Source organism: Beauveria bassiana (genome assembly GCF_000280675.1).
Source record: "Beauveria bassiana ARSEF 2860 unplaced genomic scaffold BBA_S00022, whole genome shotgun sequence".
In the NCBI taxonomy this organism is placed as follows: domain Eukaryota; kingdom Fungi; phylum Ascomycota; class Sordariomycetes; order Hypocreales; family Cordycipitaceae; genus Beauveria; species Beauveria bassiana.
Genome location: NW_007930857.1, coordinates 245155 through 268504, shown reverse-complemented (window position 1 = coordinate 268504; position 23350 = coordinate 245155). Strand labels below are relative to the sequence as shown.

The window sequence follows — 23350 nt, the reverse complement described above, 5'->3', positions numbered from 1 at the left end:
AAAAAAAAAAAAAAAAAAAAAAAGAAGATCATTTCCACACTACAATACAGGACTTCACCAATCGACAACACATATGGGGTGGGAGAAAATGGAGGACAGATCAACGTTGGACCGGCCTACGAGCAGTTTGACTAATTGATTGGCTCCCTGTTGTTGAATGTGTGGGCGATGGCTGTGCATGAAATGGATCGTTGGCTGCCACGCGGGGAGACTCCCGCATCATCGATGCAAAAATCTATTAGTCGTCTTTTTGGGTGCACCAAGTCTAGTTATTGCTTGGGGAAAACAAGAGGAACAAGTCGCCGCAATGCTGATCCGGATGCGGCAGAAGGGAGCGATGGCGGCAGTGCTATCTAGAATGGCCCGAATAGGTAGTTGGCATTCCGATGCCTGAATGGAACCAAGGAAATAAACTGGAGACGAAGAGGAGTATCGCCGTTGATAGGTATCTTGTATCCGTATACGGAGTAAGTATCACCTATCTTGGTGTTGGACTCTTGCCGTTGGCTTCTTATCGTTGGAACATGCCGTTGCCCTCTTGGCTCGGTAGTATGAAGGTGGTCTAGATTTCCGACTCGGGGTTTTTTATCGTCGTATTGAATTATTTTTAGACACAGGGCTGCCCCAGTATTTGTTTCTTGTCATTGACCAGATTGCCGCGGATCCTAGCGTAATGCATGCTAGAACAAAGCTTGAATGGAGGTTGCCGTCTTGCCTGACATAGTTGCGATAAATAAGGGCAGGGTCATGAAAATACCAGGCCTCACCTCTATTCAGATTCTCGGTTCTGCCATCAGTCATCACCAAGGCTTTGGGGTTATTCTGCAAGTCGCTTTTGTGTTGATCGGATAAATATCATGTGGCGTAACCACAAGGCTGGACAAGGCTAATAATAACATTGTGACATCGGTAGTAAGATGACCTGTCTTAGTTATCGGTACAAGATACATAATGCCGGCAGTCCCACGCCCGCACTGCCATGCCAATGCGTGCATAGCTTGTAAATACCAAGGTGGGCGGCGCTGGGCCAACCCACTGAAACCCGTCTGGATGCCAAGGCTTTCGTTGGCGGCTAGAAGGCCTGAAGCCCGAGGTCCAGAAACAATCGCAACCCTGTTTCAGTCGCTGGTGAGTGGTGACGTTGGTGTTGCCAGTTGGAGTCTACTCCTTGGCACCGTGCGGAAAGCGAGCGGCGACTCTGATGGGCATCCTCCACCACTTAGGGCAAGAAGCACAGCATGAACCGATGACACTAACAAGAAGAGGGTTGTCAAAGTCGAGACACTTTGGCCACGGCGCGTGCCGCCCAAAAAATACAAGCCACACTGGCTTGCGCTGAAACCTTGGCTGCGCCGGGGCAGAAGCCTTCTGGCCAGGAAATGGTGCGGCACAGGGCTAGACTTGATACTGAATTCCCCTCGTGTTTTTGGGTGAACGCATCAGAGCCCCTTGTATCCGTAATACTTGATCATTTGTGGCTGTGAGAGAGATGGCAAGGGGCGGATAGATCCCTGGGCCCGTCCGTCTCGCACAAGCTGTCATGCACCAACACTGTACCGCAAACAACTTGACTGGGGGATGAGCAGATGCCGTTTCGACATGGTTATTCGTAATAATGAAATAAGGCGCGCGACAAAGGCTGAAGGCCGGCGGTTGTACTAATTTTAAAGTCGGGCTAGGCTGGAGTGTAGTGTTCTGACGACCTGCAGCCTCTGGGAAAGGTAGGCTGGAGGCGGCGGGTACGTGATCGGTACTTTGTCAAGCCGTGTTGGGCCTGGCCGAGCATGACGGCAGGGCATGGACGTACGCACTGGTTGATCAGAATTATCCGATACCTAAGAAAGTTGGCAGATTGATGATGAACAGGTTCAAGTAAATACTCCGTATTGGTACAGAGTAGCGATAGTTGCCTGTGGCTCTTACTTTGAAAGGGTGTAGGGAGGTCAAGATTACCTAGGTACCTTAGGTACCCAGGCAACTGGCACCAGCCTCACCCATCATGACAGCGACAAAGGCCGCGCCACAGATTAAGGTGTTGTGGCCAAGTACCTACAGGTAGCACATCCGCTGTCGGGGTTATTCGCATGTACCTGGGGCCTGGAATTGCTTGTCGCAAAAGGTGGTTTTGTTTTATTTCCTTCATTTAGCTTATTTCGAGGTGGGTTTTATTTAGCGCTTGAACCAGCGCTCGCCCGTTCCAGGACGCAATACCTGAGGTGCTGACCTACCTAGTTGCCTAGGTAGGTAGGTACCTAGGTGTTAGTGTGTTTTTCTGCTGTCACTGGTGACTGCCACTGTGCCGTCTACTGTTTTTACACATTCTTCGTTCCATCCTGCAATCTTGTTTGGCAAAATCACTCGGTCCGCCTGCTTAGAAAAGACATTTTGAAAAAGAAGAAAAAAAAGGGAGAAGAAAAGAAAGCAACCACCACGGACGGGTAGGTTCATGTGCATGTATAGAAAGTTGGGTAGCTAACTATATCCGTACAAGTTGGCCGCCAAGCTTGTCTAAGGTACCTACCACTAGCAAGAGGTACCTACGGCCCTACCAATCTTCCTAAATTCATAGCGCTCACCTCTTTCCCTTTGTTACATGTTCCTCGCATCCTTCGCTGTAGAGCACTGCCTCCTGCCTTGCCCTCCAACCTGCATATCCTCATCATTCCTCGCCACGGCCAACCCCCCAAGCGCCCGCGATTCCCTCACCCACGCATACGTCGCTCTTCCACACATTGCGCTCTCGTCGCCTTAAAGCCCTCCTTTCTCTCGCCCGACATATTCTTTGACGTACTGCTCGCTTTTCGATTCTCGATTCTCGCTTCTCGCTTCTCGATTCTCCCTACACGGCCGCCGCCCACCAACGTTGGACAGCCAAGGCAAACCCGTTCTACTCATCAGCCCCTGCAACGACTCGACCGAGACTCGACAACGAGCGCATTTTGCCACTCTTTTATTCTAACCTCCAGCACCTTGCTACAATTACACTATTTTTCCGCAGTGTCACTCGCCGTCGCATCCGCTCACGCCGTGCCAGAGTCGGCCTCATCCCGTTGAGGAGCGCTGATCCACCGCGACGCTTCTGGCGTCCCTTCCGCATCGAGTGACAGCTTCTCAGCCACTCCCTCCTTCTCCGTCGCTCCTTTCCGAAATAATAATACAATGGCCTCTGCTACCCCAACTGCCAAGCAGCCCGGCTCACAGACATCGCCGTCTTTCCAGCCCTCCTCGCCCCCTAACAAACGCGATCTCAAATCGTGGTGGAAAGGCTTCATTCTCCCCTCCAAGAATCAAGACCAGCATGGTACGAATTTACATATCCGATGCTCCTCGCCCTTAAAGCTCCCCCTATCCACGGATTGCAATATGAGCTACCTAGCTGCTGTCGTCAATGGTCGGCGCTCTGCTTTCCATTTTCCGCTCACCTGCGACGCAGCCAAGCCCTCGGTGTTGCGTCTACCTGTCTCCAGGGTGTCCCTTGCTGTCTAGCGGTTTTGCCAACCATCGCACATCTGTGTCGCTTGACAGCCCTGGACAGAATGCACTCTCCTCCGCTACTTTGGGCCGTCGCGCGCCGTCACAACCACCGTCTTTTGATTATTGCCGCGCCGTTGCTGACTTCTTTGCAGAGACCCGAGCCCCAGGCATCTTTGGTGTACCGCTGCGACAAAGTATAACCTACGCCAACGTTGCCATCTCTCTCATCGACGAGAATGGCCAGAGTTACATTTATGGCTATGTCCCCATTGTCGTCGCCAAATGTGGCGTCTTCCTGAAAGAAAAGGGTGCGTTTCGCCATGTCCCGCTCTCTCGCCCTTGAGTTTGCTAATATGTTGCCTCTAGCCACTGGCGTCGAGGGCATCTTCCGCCTCAGCGGCTCCGAAAAGCGCATAAAAGAGCTCAAGAGCATCTTCGACTCTCCTAATCGATACGGCAAGGGTCTTGTCTGGGATGGCTATACAGTGCATGACGCAGCCAATGTTCTCCGTCGATACCTCAACGACTTGCCCGAGCCTGTTGTTCCTTTAGACTTGTACGAAAGGTTCCGCGATCCACTACGCGGCGCAACCAAGCAAGTCGCCGGCGACGCCGAAGGTCCCCAGTTCGTTCCCGATTTCGACGAAAAAGCTGCCATCGCCACATATCAACGTCTCATTACTGAGCTTCCTCCACTTAACCGTCAGCTTCTTCTTTACATTCTCGATTTGCTAGCAGTCTTTGCTGCCAAGTCGGAAGAAAATCGCATGACCTCACAAAATCTGGCTGCCATTTTCCAGCCTGGTATGCTGTCGCACCCCCAGCATGCCATGGCTCCAGAGGAGTATCGACTCAACCAATGCGTCATCATCTTCCTCATCGAGAACCAGGATCACTTCTTAATCGGCATGCAAGGCACCGCTGCTGACGAAAATACCGTCAAAGAAGTACAGTCTGGTACGCCCAAAGGACCGCTTACCCCCAGCACAGTAACACCCACACAAATGAATCGCACTGCGTCCAACGCCAGCGCTGGCGCTGAAAGCGTGCGGCGAGATGGAAAGCTTCGACGAAATCGCTCTGTTTCATCCAAGAACTCCAAAAATGGAGATTCCGCCACGCCCGTTACCCCAGCAGCCGCCGCCACCTCTCCTTCGGGCGGTCTTAGTAGGAGCAACACCGTCCCATCCAAGAAGTCCCCTGCTGTCAGCGGCAGAAAATTCGCCAAAGTTGATAAAGACTCTGCTGGCTCCGTTCAGCCACTGACCCCAGTGCGACTTTCAGAGGCACCCATGGCATCTGGACCCTCTACGCCTATCGCTACGCGCGATTCTACCAATAAGACTTTGCCGGGAAATAGCCAAGACCGCCTTCTGGAGAACTCACCCGATGTTCCTCCGCCGGTCAAGGACACCAAGGAACGCAGTGTATCAAGCCTATTCCAAAGGACGTCTACGGAAGGAGGTGACAAGCGACAGCCCAATAAGCTGCGCAAAAAAAGAGCGCCCGGCGCAGTGAACCTGAGCGCTCACAGCTCGAGCAACTCTCTTCCTCACTCCAACGTTGCGTCGCCCAATACCGAGCTGTCTAACCCTCTTGACAACGTACCACCCTTGCCTGAATCAGTCGCGACGCCAAGCGCTACCGAAAAGATTGAAGCCACTTCATCGCCAGCTGTCCAGCCAGTGCAACCCACAATAAGTACCGTTCCGACACTTTGGCCAACCGAGCCGAAGCCAACCGACAACGCTGTTACTGAATCGACAGCATCGCCTGTTGATTCCGCAAATGGTCTCTCAGATCCCGACCACGCCGCAGACGATCGTGCAGCGGGGATTCTTCAGAGTCCGGGAAGAGACAGGAAGAAAAGGTGGCTATCGCTAGGCACGAAAAAGGATGATAGCAACGGTGAAGGCTTCCCTCAGCCGAACTTAGGACTCTATCAAAATGCGGAGATGAGCACAACCTCTTTCGCCAGCTCAAGCAAAGCGCGCAAGAGTTTTCAGGCGGACGGTTCAGAAGCTGCCTTTGCCGAGTCGTACGACAGCAAAGATGGCGACGCCAAGGGTCCCATCGGCTGGATCAAGAATAAATACCGCGAGGCCAAAGAAAATGCTGACCACAAGCGTAACAAGTCACCTCCGCCGGCAGTGGGTGAGCGTCACGGCATCAGCGCGGCTATCCTAGGTCGCGGGAAGAGCCTTGACATTAAGCGCGACGAATCGGCAGGCGAACCCCCCCAGTCGGAGACGCCGCCCAAGAAGGGGGAAGCCCCGGCCGCTGAGCATCCCGCCGCCGCCGTTGCCATACCTGTCCCGAACGCAGCCCCCGAGTCCCCCGCTCATACTGCTAATGAGCAAGCTCACCAACCCGTCGATACTATCAAGGAAGAGCCTGCCGCAGAAGCTGCTGCAGGTGTAAATCTGGCCAAGTCAGCTGAAGTTCCAGCTACGTCTTTGGCTTCCAAGGAGCCTCGGATGGTTCCAGTCGAGGAGCAGCTACTTGTCGCCGAGCCTACTCCCGCTGCGCAATCAGAACCTCTTGTTGAAAACGAAACCAAGGCCGCCTCACCCAAGGCCGCTGAGCTCCAGCATCCTCAGTCGCCAGGAGCCGCAATCGAAGATGCGGCTTCTGTTTCCGTCGAAGCAACAAATAAAACAGAGTAAAATTTTATGCTTCCGAGTCGAACGGCTACTTGGTCAATAGGTGATGATATAACGAACGATTATACCCAGCCAAAGAGATGCCACGGTGTCAAATGCCTCGTATGCAAGGCACGCCGTCACACCTCTTGGCTAGTTAAATGTATCTTTTTTTTTTGGTTTTGCAGATGCTTGTTACGCCTCCAGATACGAGCCTTTGTCTATTGTCTTACTTTCCAATCATCACTATTCCTTTACTCTGAGCGACTCGATCGATTTGGCTACTCATAATGCTTCGTCTTTTTTTTCGACATTTGCTTGCGCGTAGGCTTCGAAGTGGCGAAGCCCAGCGCCCGACTGGATCTAGGGAAAAGAGACACACTGGGAGAATGGTCTGCGATTAATGAAAGTGTATGCCTGGGGCTGGCGAATGAAAAAGTGATCTTCATGATTTCGGTGTTGATTTTTTGAACTTATTGGGTGGAAAGTTATTAAAAAGAGGCAGGACAGACAGAAGGCTGGACTGTTGCTTCATGGGTTCCTTTTTTTTATATGGAGGTCTCTGCTGGAAATATATGTCTGATCTCGATGAATCTTGGTTTTTGATGGACGGTGACCAGATAGGGATAGAGGCCATTGATTGACAGTGCAGACTGGTTCTTTTTCCTCGTCTGAGGCGAGGCCGGGAGTACAGGAAACACAACACCCATCTTTTATCGACTTCTTCTCGATTTTATCTCTAAACGTGATTAAGTAATTCTAGTACCCGTCCCTTGCTAGCTAACAAAAGACCGAATTCTACTGGAGAGTTTCCTTGCGGGATCGCGGTCACTAGATTATGCCCGGCTTCTCACCGGCTTCTTAGACCGGCTTCTTGATCGGATCAATACTTTTCCGGCTACTATAGCACCCGAGTACATCCGAATGGCGACTTTCTTCGGTGCACGTGACTGAGTTTTGCGGAGGCCCAAATTTACAATAAGCGTCCGTTGATTGGTCAGAGCAGTCAAATAGCACAAGCCTGGGGGCGTAATAGCCGAGGGAAGCCAGCAATCCATCTTCTCACAACCTCCCGCCGTCATAGAAGTAACTTTCCCGACGAGACATCATACCCACCGCGCTGAAGGCCAATTCAACCTCTCTGTACATGCTCTACCAACTTGGCTGGTCGCAATCATCGTAGCCGATCTCCTCGTGTCTACTTCTTCACATCTTCATCTCATCCGCCTAATAAAAAAACACACAAGATGGCAGCTCTCCGCCACTCGACGCGAGTCCTCGGCACGGCTAGGACAGCGGCCCTCCGTCCCAGCGTTGCCTTTTCACGTTCCATGGCCTCTGTCAGCGAGGTCGAGGAGCAGAAACCTCGCATGAAGACATTCCAGATTTACCGCTGGAACCCCGACACACCTACCGAGAAGCCGCGTCTACAGAGCTACACCATTGACCTCAACAAGACGGGCCCTATGATGCTCGACGCCATCATTCGCATCAAGAACGAGCTCGACCCCACCCTGACGTTTCGCAGAAGTTGTCGCGAGGGTATCTGCGGCTCCTGCGCCATGAACATCAACGGTCAAAACACCTTGGCCTGCCTGTGTATGAACGCCCATCCCAATACGTGCTGAAAATGACGGCTTGAGCGACAACGGCGCTGCTCAAGCCAGTGGATAGCGAAATTGAGTGGAATGGTTTCTAACCCTTGATGATAGGCCGAATCCCCGCTGAATCGTCTGCCGACGTCAAGATTTACCCTCTTCCTCACACCTACGTCGTCAAGGACCTTGTTCCTGACCTGACGCACTTCTACAAGCAATACAAGTCGATCAAGCCTTATCTGCAGCGCGACACTCCCGCCCCCGACGTACGTTTTTTATCTTCTCGGCAGCCATTACTTGGTGGAAATTGAACCTCGCTAACGTGTGATACAGGGCAAGGAGTACCGCCAGAGCAAGGAGGACCGCAAGAAGCTGGACGGTCTGTACGAGTGCATTCTCTGCGCCTGCTGCTCGACGTCGTGCCCTTCATACTGGTGGAACTCGGAGGAGTACCTGGGCCCTGCCATTCTTCTCCAGTCGTACCGCTGGCTCGCCGACTCGCGCGACGAGCGCAAGGCCGAGCGCCAGGCCAACCTCGAGAATAACATGAGTCTGTACCGATGCCACACTATTCTCAACTGCACAAAGGCCTGCCCCAAGGGTCTCAACCCCGGCAAGGCAATTGCCGAGATTAAGAAGCAAATGGCTCTCGGCGCGTAATCAAGGGGTACCTTGATCGGCGACGGAAGGGCAAAGGACGACGCTGTGAGGTGGCAATACTGTCATCCCCATAATTGCTATTTCAGAGAGCGAGGGGATTTTTTTTGTTAAACAATTCTGTATTTTAAACGGGAAAACTGGGGGGTGTGGGCACTCGAATAAGGAGTCTCGTCTTGTTTTTCCTTTTGTCATATATAAAGAACATGCATTCCGACAAACTTGCCACAATACAAAAAAAATCACAAAGATGTTATACTTGCAACTATGGCAGTGATGGATTTACAAATTGAAGTCGCTTCATTTGCTCTGGCGAACTGCGATAGGGGGCGCTGGGGTAAGGAAGATCTGGGGCAAGATAACAGCGCGCGGCCCTAGCACCCAGCGAGATCCACTTGATATTCGAACACGCATACGGGCCGATGGCTTATACCAAGACTTTCATGGCTGATGCCTCTTTTGCGCCATCCTGCAGCCATAAAATTAAGACTTCAAAACTCTGATGATGGCAAAAAGTTTATAGAATCAAAAGCGATGAGTATATAATGATAGAATATGAATGTAAAATAACAACCATGTACCTAAACATTGCTCCTGATGAAGTTTCTGTCGACTGGTTCAAACACAACCACACATTTCATTTTCGTCTTCTCTCGACGATACATAGTTCTTTTTACTTTACTTTTGGATTCTTAAATACAAGACTCTGCAACGAGTTGATTTTGATCACCATGTCCTTTGAGTGCGTAGAGGAATATACCAGCTGGTCGATCAAGATTGCCTGTACGTTTCACACCACGCAACCTCCCGTCGACGAGGCAAGATACAGAGAAAGTGTTCATTTGCTAACTTGAGACTTCTTGGGTGCAGTCCTCTTTATTTGCATCCTTTTCATGACCATGCTGCCGCACCTCCATCCCGATAAATTTGTCAGGGAGATTAACGTCACAGAATGTAAGTTGCAACAATCTCCTACCCAACCCGATTTCCGCACAGCTGGGGAGGAAACGGACTTGTAGCCATCCATCTTTCTTTCCCTCTTTCTCAGTTTATAGAATACTGACCTGGAAACCTGTTTTTCTTGTGCCGTCTAGTCAAGCTTTGGATCTATTTGCTCCCCCTCATCTGGCTCTATCTTTCCGTATGGTCGATAGCGAGCATTTTCCTGCAGACGGAGGCGGATGGTTTCCGTTACGTGGTTGGCGGCGTGGGCGTGGTGATGATTCTGATCACGGCGTCGTGGGTGGTACTGCACTGAATTGGGCGTTCACAGGGAGATGGCACGCACTGAGACGGGCTGTCGCGCACACATGGCAAGTAGCACATCATCAACTGCGGTTCAAGTTGCATACTAATATGTCATGCGCATCAGACCACACTGGGAGCATCGTGAAAAACGCCCGTATCCCAGACCACAATGTTCCCAGCACGACGCCAATCCTCATGAAACAACCCATTGAAGCCCCTCCATACAGGTCGCAGTCTCATACCCATTGTCTTGCCTTCATCCGTCGTAGTGAGAAATTTTTGAAGGGAGTTTTCCACGCCTTCGAATCCGACAATATACCGCGGCGGGTTCAACAGACCCGGTACAGCCTCTGGGCTACGGCCGCCGGGCACAGAGGCTGGCGGCGGCCCGGGTGTGGCCGAAAATAGCTCGCGGCTGAGAAAGCCTACCGGGTCATCATAGAAGCGGTCCGCTTCGTCGCGGTATGTATCCCTCTCGACAGTATTGGGGCTGGTGTGCAACGGCGGATCACACGTGAGTGCGTACGCGTGCAAGTCTGGGTGCACAAGGTGCGAACGCCATGGTGTGGAATGGCACGGCATCAGAAAAAGGGCAAATAGCTCCTTGTTGTGATTTGGCTGCAATATCTTGGACGAGTTGGCGTGAATGCGCTCAAAGTCTCGGCGGAGAAACGCGAGCACTTGAATGGGCGCGCCTTGGTGAAAGTAGGAGAGGTAGCCTGACAGTAAGCCATTGAGAGCGAGACCAGCCATGAGGTACCCCTTGTGGCGGACCTGGCGCTTAGAGGCTGTCACTTTGCCGGCTGCCTGTTTGGGTGCAGACGTGAAGAATGATGAAACACGAGGAGCCGCCAGGACAGAAAAGATGGAAAGAAGAGGGTAGATGAAGCGCACCTCTTTGTGCGAGATGAGAGACAGCGTCGTGACCATAACGATGACGGAAGCAGCCAGAGTGCGTTGCGTGTTTTCGAGCTCGGCAGTGCCGTTAGTCTGCGGTCGAATGAGCACGGGCAGAACAAAAGGCAATATCGTGGTGCAGAGCAGCGGGATGCCTTGCAGTATATAGTAATGCCAAGGATTCTGACCATAGAAAACCGCCAGTGACTTGTTAATGTTGAAATTGAGCCAGTTGTGCGCTGGCAAAGTCCAGAAGCCAAAGTAGGCCCGATCGGCGAGCAAAGAGAGACCGAGGACAAAAGAGCCGCATACAGCTGCCTCGCGTACAAGTACCACAATGGTGGACATGCTTAGGGCCGAAGGCCCGCGCATGGACAGGCGCGTTACTGTGAGGCCGGCAATTGTGATCCATATCAGCACATTGGTCGGTCGTAGCACAATGGCCAACGCGGCCAGACACAGACAGACGCGGAGACGGCGGACGGCACCTCTCTTATTGAGGGGATCTGCAGTTTTTGGGTTCTCTTTCGTCACTGTAGCGGCGCCAAGAAGTGACCAGGGCCAGTAGCTGAGCGCCATGGTGGTGAGGGCAGCTTCGAGTGAATTGGAAAAAGTACGCGACGCGCAGTACCATTGCCATGGACTGACGAGCTGCAGCATGAGCTAACAAACGTGAGCTTCTAATCTTCATAATTACATTGCTTTCGACTTACTGCTACCTTGGCATCAAGAGTGTCTTGGCCATAAATGTTGGAAGCGAGCTTGAAAGTGTACCAGTCACCCAGTGCAGCGATCAAGCCCTGCAGGATCGCCGGCGCTGCAATGAGCATGCTAGAGCGCAAGGCGATGGGAAAACCGAGTTGTACAAGGAGACGCGCTGCATGATCAACGAGAAAATAGGGAATTGCAAAGAGCATGGGATGCAGCGAGGAGCGCAGTTGATAGTGCCATTCCTGGATAACGGTCAGTCTAGGAACCGGAGCTTGTCGAAGGACACTCGCATACCCAAGTGAGCCACGAACCGCTTGAGGCGCCAAAAGCGAGATTCCATGCCGGCTCTAGCGATTGAAAGTACTCATCTGGTTGGAAGAAGGTGGCGATGCTGAGCGCGTTGATGAGGCGGACGAGGAGGACATCGGTAAAGGAGATGCGAGATTTTCGCACAGAACGTGCGGGAGCCATGGTATGTGGTGGATGTAGTGCAGTCGATCTTAGGAGCTAATCATTGGAATCGCCATGTAATGCAAGCAATGCATGCATAGAAAGGCGCGGGCTGTCTAAGTGACTGGCCAAGGCCAAAGTGCTGCCCCGTCAATCACGGAGCATCGGCTTCTTGGCGGGTGTCTTGCAAAATGGGTCCAAAATTGAAGCCTTTTATCAGACAGCCACGAGAAAATATAAATATACCATATGCGTGGTACGTCTCACATGCGGGGGTTCCCGATGCAATGTCGGCGGATAAATAGTGTTTGAAGCATCTTGTCAAGGTTACTTTGCATCGACGGGAAAGGGGCGCGCGTGGTGGGGCGCAGTTTCATCCAAGAGAGGCTAGAGGCGAGCGTTGCAGATGCGAGTTGAAGCATGACGCGATCAACGCGATGATCGATATCGTATTTGTAGAGTATAAATGTCTTTAATCATGGAGTGTTAAATGGCGAGGATCGTGTAGACGGGCTGCCTTGTCTCTGGTACCGCGGCATGGGGGCGAGGAGGCAACACTGATGACAGCTGGCAGCAAACGCAACTCTGAAGTTTATCGGCAACATGGTTTCTTGGCAAAACCTGATCTCTACAACTTGAGATTATGTGCGAAATGTTTTCCACCGTCGCTTTCCGTGCGACTTGGATTTGTGCGGCTAATTGCGGCGATGAGGAGTTACGAAGCAGTTTTGAGACGACCCTTGATAATCTACAGCAGAATCAGGTGTCCTCGTTGCGCACTCACTGCATCCTTGCACGACAGAGGCAAGACAAAGAAGAACGCAGGCATCTACATCACCGCCCACGCCAAATTATGCAGGCGTAAGCCGTTTGTCATTACCTCGTTGGCAATTGGCTCTGGACTGGTCTCGTGAGGGGCGCCTGACCGTCCGCCCCGGTCACCCCGGCCCCGGCCACCGGTTCGATACGTCGGCGGCGGGCGGCAAGCTGTAAAGGTGGATCAGAACAAGGCTCGCGGACCCGTCGTGGACATGATCATGTCGAGAATCCACGCCCTACTGCGCCGGTTGGCTTCGGCCTGTTGCTATTGGGTGGCTTGTCGCTTGGTCAGGCCACCCGATGAGAGCTGCCAAGTGCCCGGGGGGCAAAAAAAGAGGCACACTCGTCAAAAACTTCAGCAGCACTCGCTCTGTGTGTGTGGAGCAACATGTTCGACTAACTACCTAGTGGTGAAGCAGGATGGTCGGTTAGAACCAAACGCAGGGGACGAGGCCAGAGAAAATTGCCAAACAAGGGAACTCGCTGTCGATGCGAGTCCATGCCTATGAGATTCAACGACGTCGACATGGGATAGAAAGACCGACAACGTGGCCGTCAGATCCCAAGAGCCCACGAAACCCAGATTCATGCAGCCCAGGAAACAAGGTTGTCTGGGTCCCAGCCCAGACCCGAATGTCGGCTTCGGCTCCCTGTTGGAACACAAAAAACCAATGGAATCCACATCACGGCGCTCACACTTGCACTTAGGGGTATAGCGGCGGGCACAAAGCTCGTACGCAGCCCACGAGGGCGAAACATGCGACAAGTGGTCCAGCAAATCGTTGGGTACAGACGGGTATAACTACTGCTTGGCTTGCCGCCCACTCCGTGCCCTCGAGCTTTCTACATACAAACTTCTTTTGCTTGCGCATGTCTGAATCTCCTCGACAGCCTCAACTCGGATCAGATCAATACAAACAGTCACAGGTACGTTTGCTGCTAGTCGACGTCATTTTGGCGTCGCTTTTGTGCTGAGTGCCACCACACCCATTGCCCCTCCCCCACCATGACGGTCGCTGCTGCTGGTCTGGCTAAAACTTATGCGGCCAGCGTGACTGGCAATTTTTAAAGTTGTCTTTGGTGCTTGCTTGATCTGTGGCCGGCGTGGCCAATAATTGACACATTTTGTACAAAAGATCAATCTTTTTCCTCCTGGATACAATAACGCAAGTTTGTTGCCTGCTTATACTAACACGTATATTTCTACATCATAGGCTCATCAATCGCACATCTTACACCTTCAAAATGGCTGAGTCTCGCTTCCACGCCTCCTCCACTAAGGCTGCCATTGGTGCCGAGAACGAGTTCGCTGCCCACAACTACCACCCTCTCCCTGTCGTCTTTGCCAAGGCTCAGGGTATCAATGTTTGGGATCCTGAGGGCCGCGAGTACATGGATTTCCTATCCGCGTACAGCGCCGTCAACCAAGGCCACTGTCATCCTGAGCTTGTCAAGGCTCTCACCGAGCAGGCTTCGCGCCTAACATTGAGTTCGCGCGCTTTCCACAACGACGTCTTCCCCAAGTGGGCCGAAAAGGTCCGCAAAGTCTTTGGCTACGATATGGTGCTGCCCATGAACACTGGCGCCGAAGCCACCGAAACGGCCGTCAAGATTGCCCGCAAGTGGGCATACAAGGTCAAGGGCGTCGATAAGGGCAAGGCTCTCGTCTTTGCCGTTGCCGAAAACTTCCACGGCCGCACCGTAAGTTCTGTTCGACCCTGACCGCGAAACAGGCTCGGAGTTTCCGCTGACGTATATAGATGGCTGCCGTTACTTTGTCAACCGACCCCGAATCCAAGGACAACTATGGCCCTTACATTCCCAATATTGGTGCCACATCTCCCTCCACCGGCAAGGCCATCCGATACAACAATGTTGCCGACATTGAAGAGGTTCTCAATGACCACGGCAAAGACACTGCTGCCTTCATTATTGAGCCCATTCAAGGCGAGGCGGGCGTCATGGTTCCCGACGAGGACTACCTGGCCAAGGTGCAAGCGCTCTGCACCAAGCACAATGTGCTTCTCATTGCCGACGAAATCCAGACTGGTATTGGCCGCACCGGTAAGATGCTTTGCTCCGAGTGGGCTGGTGTCAAGCCCGACATGGTCACCCTCGGCAAGGCCATCTCAGGTGGCATGTATCCTGTCAGTGCCGTCCTCGCCAGCAAGGAGGTCATGATGGTCGTCGAGCCCGGCACTCACGGCTCCACCTACGGTGGCAACCCTCTTGGCTGTGCCGTATCGATTCGCGCCTTGGAGCTGATTGAAGAGGAGAACATGATTGAGAATGCTCAGCGCCTGGGTGAGATCTTCCGCCAGGGTCTCATTGACCTCAAGTCACCCATTCTCAAGACGGTCCGCGGCAAGGGTCTTCTCAATGCTTGCGTGATTGACGAGTCTGCCACTAATGGCCGCTCTGCTTGGGATCTGTGCATGTTACTCAAGGAAAAAGGCCTGCTGGTACGTTGTACTTGTTCAATTACGATTATGACGCGGTACTAACACACGCACAGGCCAAGCCCACACACGGCGACATCATTCGCTTTGCTCCCCCGATGGTCATCACGGAGGAAGAGCTACGCAAGGGCGTCAGCATCATTGCTGAGGCTCTCGAGGAGCTTCCCAATGCTCCGAAGGCTGATCACTAAACGAATACTACGCGACCGATAGAATGAACGACGATGCACGAGACGAATTCTGAATAAGCGAAGAGGAGAGAAAATCAAGACGGGCAATACCGTCGGTGGATTGGGCTGCATAATGAGCGCGAGGTCCCGGGAATTGAAACGACAGAGCGACGTTTTTATGTGATTTGAGTCTTACCACAAGATACCCCAAGGATTGCCATGACCGTCATGAGGCAGCATAGGAACATGGGAATTGAGTTTGGCGAATTGATTTATTGATATTCTTAGTCTCGGGCAAGTGCATGTTTACAACTTATCATGGGATGGTTGAGGTGGTCAGCAAAGCATCTAGATTGGGCGCATGCCAATGTCTGAGATTGCGTTACATTGGTGCAGGTGGAGGGTGTCCGACTTCGGCAGCTTAGAATAGCAGCCGCTTAGATGTAGTTGCTGCAAAGACATGACTAGCAGGCAGATGGCCAGGATGATGGAAGCAGGGCGGTCAGACTAATATGTGAGTAATCACGTGTGATGATGAGTACCATTCAGGGAGATAAAGTAAGATGGAGAGGAAGAAGAACAAAGGACGCTCAAGTGGTCGCCGATGGCGGGTGCTTTACAAGCCCGATAAGCATGACGGCAATGCAGACAGCAAGAATGCAGACAGCTACCTAGCGGCCGAGCGGTCCTGAATGTGCCCAATAGTCTTTCAAAGTACGAAACAGTCTGCCAGCTGGTGCTTGCAGCTTGCCAGCACGGTGTCTTAATAAAGTACGAACAAAGTACGGAGTATGCAGCGCCCAGCTGCGTGGTGTGGCACATTGTTCTATCAGATGTGAGAGATGGCGGGGGTGTGTGTGTCTGGTCATACGGCACCGAGGCGCAACAGACGAGGCGCAACAGACGAGCCTGTCGGGACGGCGAGCGGGCAGCAAGTGGCTGCAGAAGGGACACACATGCACACACCAAAGAAAAATCGAAAAGGACGAGAGTGACACGACTGCGTCGAGGATATGCTGCCGAGAATGATTGAATGGATGTTTTGTTGTAAAATACGGGGAAAGGGAAAGGGCAGCGCCACGAGGACCCCTTGGCTTGCATCCTGCATGCGCTCCGGTACGGGGGCTGCCTTGCCAAACCACCGTATGGAGAAGCAGAGGACAGGGAAGAACCGGGGGTCGTCGTTGGACAAACAGGGTGCATCTGGGGAAATGAGACTTTGTCTTTATTTTGATATTGTTCTTTGATTTTTTCTGATGTGGCAGACAGAGGCTTGCAGGTAGACGCAGCGAAAATGTACTCTGGCGTAAGACAAGGGCAGAAGTTGGCATGGCGAACAGCAGAAGGTGACGTTGACCGGGAAGAGAAGGATGCTACACATGCTGAACAGTTTTTAGATTTTGTTTGATCTACGGAGTACTTTAAGCATGTTTCCTTTTTTTGTCCCATATTGCATCTGCGAGGCGAAGCAGCAAAGCCTGGGGTTCGTTGTGTGTGACAAGATTCGCGGGGAAGGCTTCCGGTAGATGAGAAAACTGGGTAGTTATCAGGCACATTACATTGTTCATATAGCCAGCCAAGTATCTCTGCACGTATCCGGTGTTGTAATTCAATAGTCAAACTTGACGGGCGCTTGGATATATGGCTGTCTGCGGAGTCATACAACCTGCGTCATCTTAGGGGTTTATGTGGACTTGAAGAGGTGTTAACGTTGGGGTGGAGAGCAGTGGCTTGCACCAGGACAGACAGGACAGTGCACAGAGAGGATGGAGAGTGATGCCGGTTCCCAGAGATGCCCAGCCTAGCCATGCTGGCGGCGCAGCAGGACCAAACGTGGCGACGTGTTTGCCAGTACCTAATTCGCAAGCTCGGTACCTAGGGGGATGTCATGAGCCAAGCCCCCATCCATGGTGGATGAGGCGGCGACTTGGTTGGCTGGAGGGCGCATGGGCGCTATGCACTGCAAAGGGTGGCGCGGAACGGCATCGTGGGCTTCGTTGGGAGGGAGGCTAAGAGAGAAGACAAGAGCCAAAAGTCACTGTAATCACATTGACTGCATGTACACCAGTACGCCTCGTAACAAAAGATTCACGAGAGTGAGGGGGGAGGGAGACCCCTGCTTCTCATTCTGTTAATGCTGGCCTGGGGAAATCAGACAAGATAAGAATAGACTACGCCCATCTTGACATGTATGTATGTTGATGATGAGGCGATAACGGAGCGGGCTAGGTTCTGATAGATTAGGGGTTCGTGCCATTGTCGATGGATAAGAAGAGATGAGATAGCAGTGCGCCATCGGACTGATGCGCTTGGCTTATCGCTTCTTTGAGTCTTTGATGCTTGTTTATTATTAGGCCAAAGCTTTTGGCAGCCTTGCAGTGCCACGACTGCCGAAATTCTCTGTGATAAGGTGCCTAAATTAACTATTGAAAAGTGCAGTACCTAATAGATAACTAAACGCAGTGTACGGATTATTGTTTTCAGTGACGCCACCAGCCATCTTCTGAAAGAATATAACTAAGCTTGACGGTGGCGGCCGGGCATTTTGGTCCTTGCAGCTGCGACATGTAACGGCCAGGTATCTTTTTCAGGGTTCGCCATTGCCACACGCGGGGCGACGTGGTGCCGCCCCCCAGTGCTCTCACGTGTGGCCGAGCACCAAAAAGGACCCAGGCATCCACATTGCGTGCTGCTGTGACTGAGTGATCCAATGGCCAGATACATGCAAGCTACTTGCCCGGTTGCAGTTGGAGAAGCATGGCCACCCCCCCCCCCTTCCTTCTCTCCACAACTACTGTACTTTGGAGCGGGAAAATGTACCTACAGAAAAATGGCGCCAACAACAAGTCACCCCCCCGACCCCCAAAACGACGGCATCACGAGCTCGTTACAAATGTGTCGTGACGGACCCAGTGCCCGCCCGCTCGTGTCAGGAAAAGTAATGCACTAGAGAAAATCGACGGTATTACTAGTACCATGTGTACCCATCAGGTTGGCTTGTTTTGGTGCCATGGGTTCGCCTGTTTTGTATCATCGTCTGCTGTGCTTGCTGACTGACATGTATCCCATCTGCCATAACAGTCAAGTATACCTCAGCCACTGTGATAAACTGGCAGCTGTTTGTCATCACGTCTTCCACCTTGTCCATCTTCCCTTTTTCCACAACCAACATTCGCCTCATTCTCGTCTCTTCATCTCTATTCCACCAATCTCAGCCTTGTCCCACCTTCCTTTTCTCGACTTGCGTCTACTTCTCCCGCAAACAAACAGCTACCTACACGTCAATCTAACTACCACGCGCGCACTACCCACTCGACCACCTTACCTGGCACACTCAACATATCCATACATGGTCCTCGTCACCCACACCACCAAATCAACTACCACCACTCGCTCCCCTTCACTACTTTAGCGCCGCGTCTCGATTCGGCAACTTGCCTTGTCGGTGACGCCTTGCCGTCCTCGTTTTGGCCCTGCGTCGCCTCCGCCAGCTCCGCCATCGCCCGCCTGTCTTGCCTCTTGTTTGCGCTGTCGGCACAGTCACACCCTTTCAGCCAGCCGTAGCCCGTACAACGAACGCCGCCCATCGTCTGTCTCTCTTCCCGGTGCAACTTCATCTCTCGACGATTGTATTCTTTCTTCCTCTCGACAGCTTCCTTCCGCCCTAGTTCACCATTCACGCCCAACCCCCGTCCTAGCTACAAACCATCAGGGTAAGTCTTCCACACTGACGGTGGCGCCCTATGCTGCGCACCACGCGCCTCTCTTCCATCTCGCGCCGATTATAGGTAGTCGGTCCCTTAGTTGCCTTTGCTACTACCTATTCCCGACCCTCGCGCGCCACTCGCCTCGCCTCGTCCATTCTTCTTCGAGGCTCGCCCGCCGCGCTGTGTCATCTGCCTAGTCTTGTTTATGTTTATCCCTTTGCGCTGATTAGCGCTGCCTCTTTTTACCTTTTCATCAACATCCCAGCCCGCTTTCCGACGAGCCTCCGAGTCCTCGCGCGCCGTGTCAGTACTTACCGCCCAAGCTGCGCATCGCCGCTAGCTCGCCGGCACTTGTCACCTCACCAGGCATCCTTGCATCTCAACACTGCGCGCCTCGACTCTGCGTCTCTGCAGTCGGGCGTGGCTCTCCTCCTGTCGCTGCCTTGCGCATCTCGGTCGCCTCGCATCCCTCGCCCCAGGTTTCTGCCTTCACGCCCGTTCCCGTTTCCTGGTCCGTAGCTGCGGCTTCCCTGTCTCGTCACACCCTCCGGCATGCATGCATACCTCAGTGCCTCTTTCATCGCACCTTTTTGACTGGCTACTTGCCTTGGACCCTGCACTCCAGCTAACTCGACCAAATCCGCACAGTACAACAGCCAGCCCAACTTATCCGACCCAACATACTCCCGCCGATGAACTCCCCTCTGGCTACCCACATCTTTCGATCCATCTAGACCCTCCGCACACTGCTCGACCTTGTTGCCTGGCCCCGACTCCGCTCCCGTCCGTCTATCTGACCTCGACAATCATCTTCCTTGTTACACAACGGCTTTTTGCAGAGCTTACATGACTATCTTGACCGCCGTCGACGTCTTTCGAATAGTATAGGCCCTCTAGCGGCTATCCTCGAGGCATTCCTTTCTTCCTGTCTCGATAAGCTTCACAGGACGTCATGACTAGCCGACAGGAAGGGGCCTCGTCCCACGGCTCTCGGAGGAGCAGCCGCCATGTCGGCAGCTTCATCATCGACAGGGAAATCGGTAAAGGCAGTTTTGCTCAGGTCTACATGGGGTGGCACAAGGTAGGCATCCGGCCGTTGCGCCTGGTAGCTGAAATTGTTCACTGACAACACTAGGAGTCCAAAGCCGCTGTCGCCATCAAATCCGTCGAGCTGGAGCGTCTCAACAAGAAGCTCAAGGAGAATCTATACGGAGAGATCCAGATTCTCAAGACTCTCCGACACCCGCACATCGTCGCCCTCCACGACTGCGTCGAATCTTCTACACATATCAACCTCATCATGGAATACTGCGAACTTGGTGATTTGTCCCTTTTTATCAAGAAGAGAGACAAGCTCATTACGCACCCTGCTACCCACGACATGGCCCGCAAGTACCCTTCCGCTCCAAACTCCGGCTTGCACGAAGTCGTCATCCGCCACTTCCTCAAGCAGCTTTCCAGTGCACTCGAGTTCCTTCGTGCCAAAAACTACGTTCATCGAGATGTTAAACCCCAGAATCTCCTCTTGTTGCCGTCTCAAGCATTCAGAGAGGAACGGGCGTTGCCCATCATGGAGGCCAGCCAAGATTCTCTCATTCCCATTTCAGGCCTCGCCTCTCTACCCATGCTGAAGCTTGCCGATTTTGGCTTTGCGCGAGTTTTGCCATCAACCTCTCTTGCCGATACTCTCTGTGGCTCGCCGCTATACATGGCCCCAGAAATTCTTCGCTACGAACGCTACGACGCCAAGGCCGACTTATGGTCTGTTGGCACTGTGTTGTATGAGATGATTACCGGACGTCCGCCCTTCCGAGCTAGGAATCATGTTGAACTGCTCCGCAAGATAGAAGCTGCAGAGGATGTCATCAAATTTCCTAGAGAAGTCAGCGTCACCCCTGATCTCAAGGCTCTTGTTCGCTCTCTGTTGAAGCGAAGCCCCGTCGAGCGCTTGAGTTTCGAAAATTTCTTTGCCCACCATGTGGTTACTGGCGATATTCTTGGATTAGTCGAGGATGACATTCCAAAACCACCCAAGCGGGAACTAGAGACTATCCGCCAAGGAGAGGCTTTGCCCTCATCGCCCCGCGTGCAAATGGCTAGGCAGCTGAGCAGCGACCCTAGGGACACACGCTCATCACCAAAGTCTCCCCGCAGCTCGCCGCGTTCATCTACTGTAAACAGCTCCGCTGACGCAGCCCCGAGACGGCAAAGCCAGAATGCAGAGCGCCGTCTAAGCATTTCATCACACAATAGCGGGCAGGGTCTTGGCATCCAAAGGCCCGCACCGCCGATTCAGTCACATACCGCGCCTAATCATCCCAGAGCAGCCGATCGGAGTGGACGCGAGCCGCAGCCTTCGTCCCTGCGTGTAGCGCGACAGCCATCGGATGTGTCCCTCACAGAGGAGGAAAAGGCCGCCCAAGACGTCATGTTCGAACGAGATTACGTTGTCGTTGAACGTCGACACGTCGAGGTTAACGCTCTGGCCGATGAATTGGCTGCGAATGAGAAGCTGGGACAAAACAACTCTTCGGCAAAATCGAGTCCACTGCAGAGGAGGTACACTCAACAAGGCTCAGCTACATCCACCACGGGCGCCATTCCAACACCTGCCTCACGAACAGCCCTCGTGGCCCAAGGACGCGCAGGCCAAGATCGTCGTTCGTCCTACGAAAAGGCGCTTTCTGCTAGTCCCGGATCCGCCTCGAGCGCCATCTCCAAGGCTATTCAAGACGCCAGCCTTCGTCTATTCGGATACAAAGTGAACACAATGCGTCAAAAGGGCTCGTCGCCGCCTCTTTACCAGCCTTTTCCTGCATACCCGACCCCGACATCAGCTGGGCTTCTAAGTGACGGCAAGGGCTCTCAGGTGTCTGATGAGGATGCCAAGGCCGCGCAGGCTATCGAGGAATTTGCGACTAGGAGTGACTGTGTGTACGGATTTGCTGAAGTCAAGTACAAACAACTGCTACCAATGGCTCCATCTATGGACTATGGTCTTGGCGGCGTCAGCCCTGATAAGGGCACCAGCGAAGAGGATGGTCTCACAGTTGATGCCACTGTGGCTCTCTCTGAGGAAGCCCTCGTTCTCTATGTCAAGTCTTTGACACTTCTTGCACGTGCTATGGATATTGCCAGTCTATGGTGGTCTAAGAAAACCCGCGCTGAATCATCCGTTGTCTCTCAGACCCTTGTGCAACGTATCAATGCCGTCGTTCAGTGGGTTCGTCAACGGTTCAACGAAGTCCTGGAAAAGTCCGAGGTTGTACGCTTGAAGCTTACCGAAGCACAAAAGCTGCTTCCGGAGGATCATCCCAGCAATCCTGCCCACCAAGGCGAGGACTCGATTGCATCATCTGCCGTGGGAGCAAAGCAGGTATACCTTACTCCAGGTATCAGCGCTGAAAAGCTCATGTACGACCGAGCTCTCGAAATGAGCCGCGCCGCTGCCATTGACGAAGTGACAAACGAAAACTTGCCCGGTTGCGAGATCTCGTACCTCACTGCCATTCGCATGTTGGAAGCAGTCTTGGACAGTGACGATGAAGCTACGGCTCGCAACATATCCTCTGGCAAGGAGATAGCCAAAGACGCTACCCAAGAAGGCAGTGACTTGGACACTGAGGAAGCGGCCCATGTACGAAAAATGATTACAATGATTACAGGACGACTGAACATGGTGCGCAAGAAGCAGCAGATGATTGCCGAAGCAAATAACCAGGCGAAGCACGTCTCTGCCATGCGACGACTCAGCGGGGACGTGACTCCCCGGAGTGTGCCGTCCTATGGCTCAACGTGAATGCGGATGCTTCACATTCACAAAAAATAAAAAAAAAGATTTACAGAAAGCCAATCGAAAACATTGGTGTTTCCAATTGCATATACACGCGCAGCCGAGCTTCGCAGCTTGGTTGCCATTCTTGAGTACTTTCTTGCCGACAAGGGTATAATACTATATGGCGTTTTTATACGAACTTTGATATTGCCGCTGGGGATTTGCTCCTTAGCCCGGAGACGGACGATTGCCCTTTTTACTTATTTTAGCTGCTCTCGCGAGGCGTGATTCACTCACTAGTTTGGCGTTTTGGGATCTTGAAGCTGCTGTTTTTGTTGTCTCTTGTTTCATTCTCCTGAAAGAAATCTGGCAAAGCATTGTTCTTGCGATGGGGCGTTTATTTCTTTGTTGTTGTCGATTTCTTTTGACATTCTTTCTACCCAGATTGTGTTTTTATAAATTAGCTACATTGTCGGATGAGAAGAAACTTCTTACCCAAGTCTCTTTCTTTGAAGAGTATGAATACACAGATGAATGAAATACACTAACCTTGTCAGTGCCTCATTATTGTGAAAACTTGTCTAAATAGAGACTAGGCATGATACAAATTGGCAATGATGGATAGAATCTGTTCTGAGAAGGTCCGCAGCGCCTTGGCTTCCACTCCGACACGCAACCTCCAACCACTATGGCCATGGACCTGCTCTTCATCGTGCAAACGGCTACGGCTCGCCGAGATGCGC

General features: G+C 52.5%; 5 protein-coding genes across 5 annotated transcripts; 4 read left to right on the top strand and 1 right to left on the bottom strand.

Annotated features, from left to right (window-relative positions):
• Positions 1–3159: 3159 nt before the first annotated feature.
• On the top strand, positions 3160–6140 carry BBA_07029 (RhoGAP domain-containing protein; the record flags this gene model as incomplete). The annotated part of the gene is made up of 3 exons (XM_008602126.1): positions 3160–3301; positions 3627–3782; positions 3841–6140. 3 exons carry the CDS (start codon positions 3160–3162, stop codon positions 6138–6140), a joined length of 2598 nt encoding a protein of 865 aa, XP_008600348.1.
• A 1223-nt stretch (positions 6141–7363) lies between these two features.
• On the top strand, positions 7364–8374 carry BBA_07028 (succinate dehydrogenase and fumarate reductase iron-sulfur protein; the record flags this gene model as incomplete). Its single annotated transcript, XM_008602125.1, has 3 exons — positions 7364–7715; positions 7829–7980; positions 8048–8374. The coding sequence occupies 3 exons, from the start codon at positions 7364–7366 to the stop codon at positions 8372–8374; spliced, it is 831 nt and encodes a 276-aa protein (XP_008600347.1).
• Positions 8375–9739: 1365 nt separating this feature from the next.
• On the bottom strand, positions 9740–11698 carry BBA_07027 (glycosyltransferase family 22; the record flags this gene model as incomplete). The annotated part of the gene is made up of 3 exons (XM_008602124.1): positions 9740–11179; positions 11230–11469; positions 11522–11698. The coding sequence occupies 3 exons, from the start codon at positions 11696–11698 to the stop codon at positions 9740–9742; spliced, it is 1857 nt and encodes a 618-aa protein (XP_008600346.1).
• A 2043-nt stretch (positions 11699–13741) lies between these two features.
• BBA_07026 (ornithine-oxo-acid transaminase) lies at positions 13742–15146 on the top strand (the record flags this gene model as incomplete). Its single annotated transcript, XM_008602123.1, has 3 exons — positions 13742–14197; positions 14257–14958; positions 15012–15146. The coding sequence occupies 3 exons, from the start codon at positions 13742–13744 to the stop codon at positions 15144–15146; spliced, it is 1293 nt and encodes a 430-aa protein (XP_008600345.1).
• A 4638-nt stretch (positions 15147–19784) lies between these two features.
• BBA_07025 (ATG1 protein) lies at positions 19785–22631 on the top strand (the record flags this gene model as incomplete). The annotated part of the gene is made up of 2 exons (XM_008602122.1): positions 19785–19913; positions 19968–22631. 2 exons carry the CDS (start codon positions 19785–19787, stop codon positions 22629–22631), a joined length of 2793 nt encoding a protein of 930 aa, XP_008600344.1.
• Positions 22632–23350: the final 719 nt, after the last annotated feature.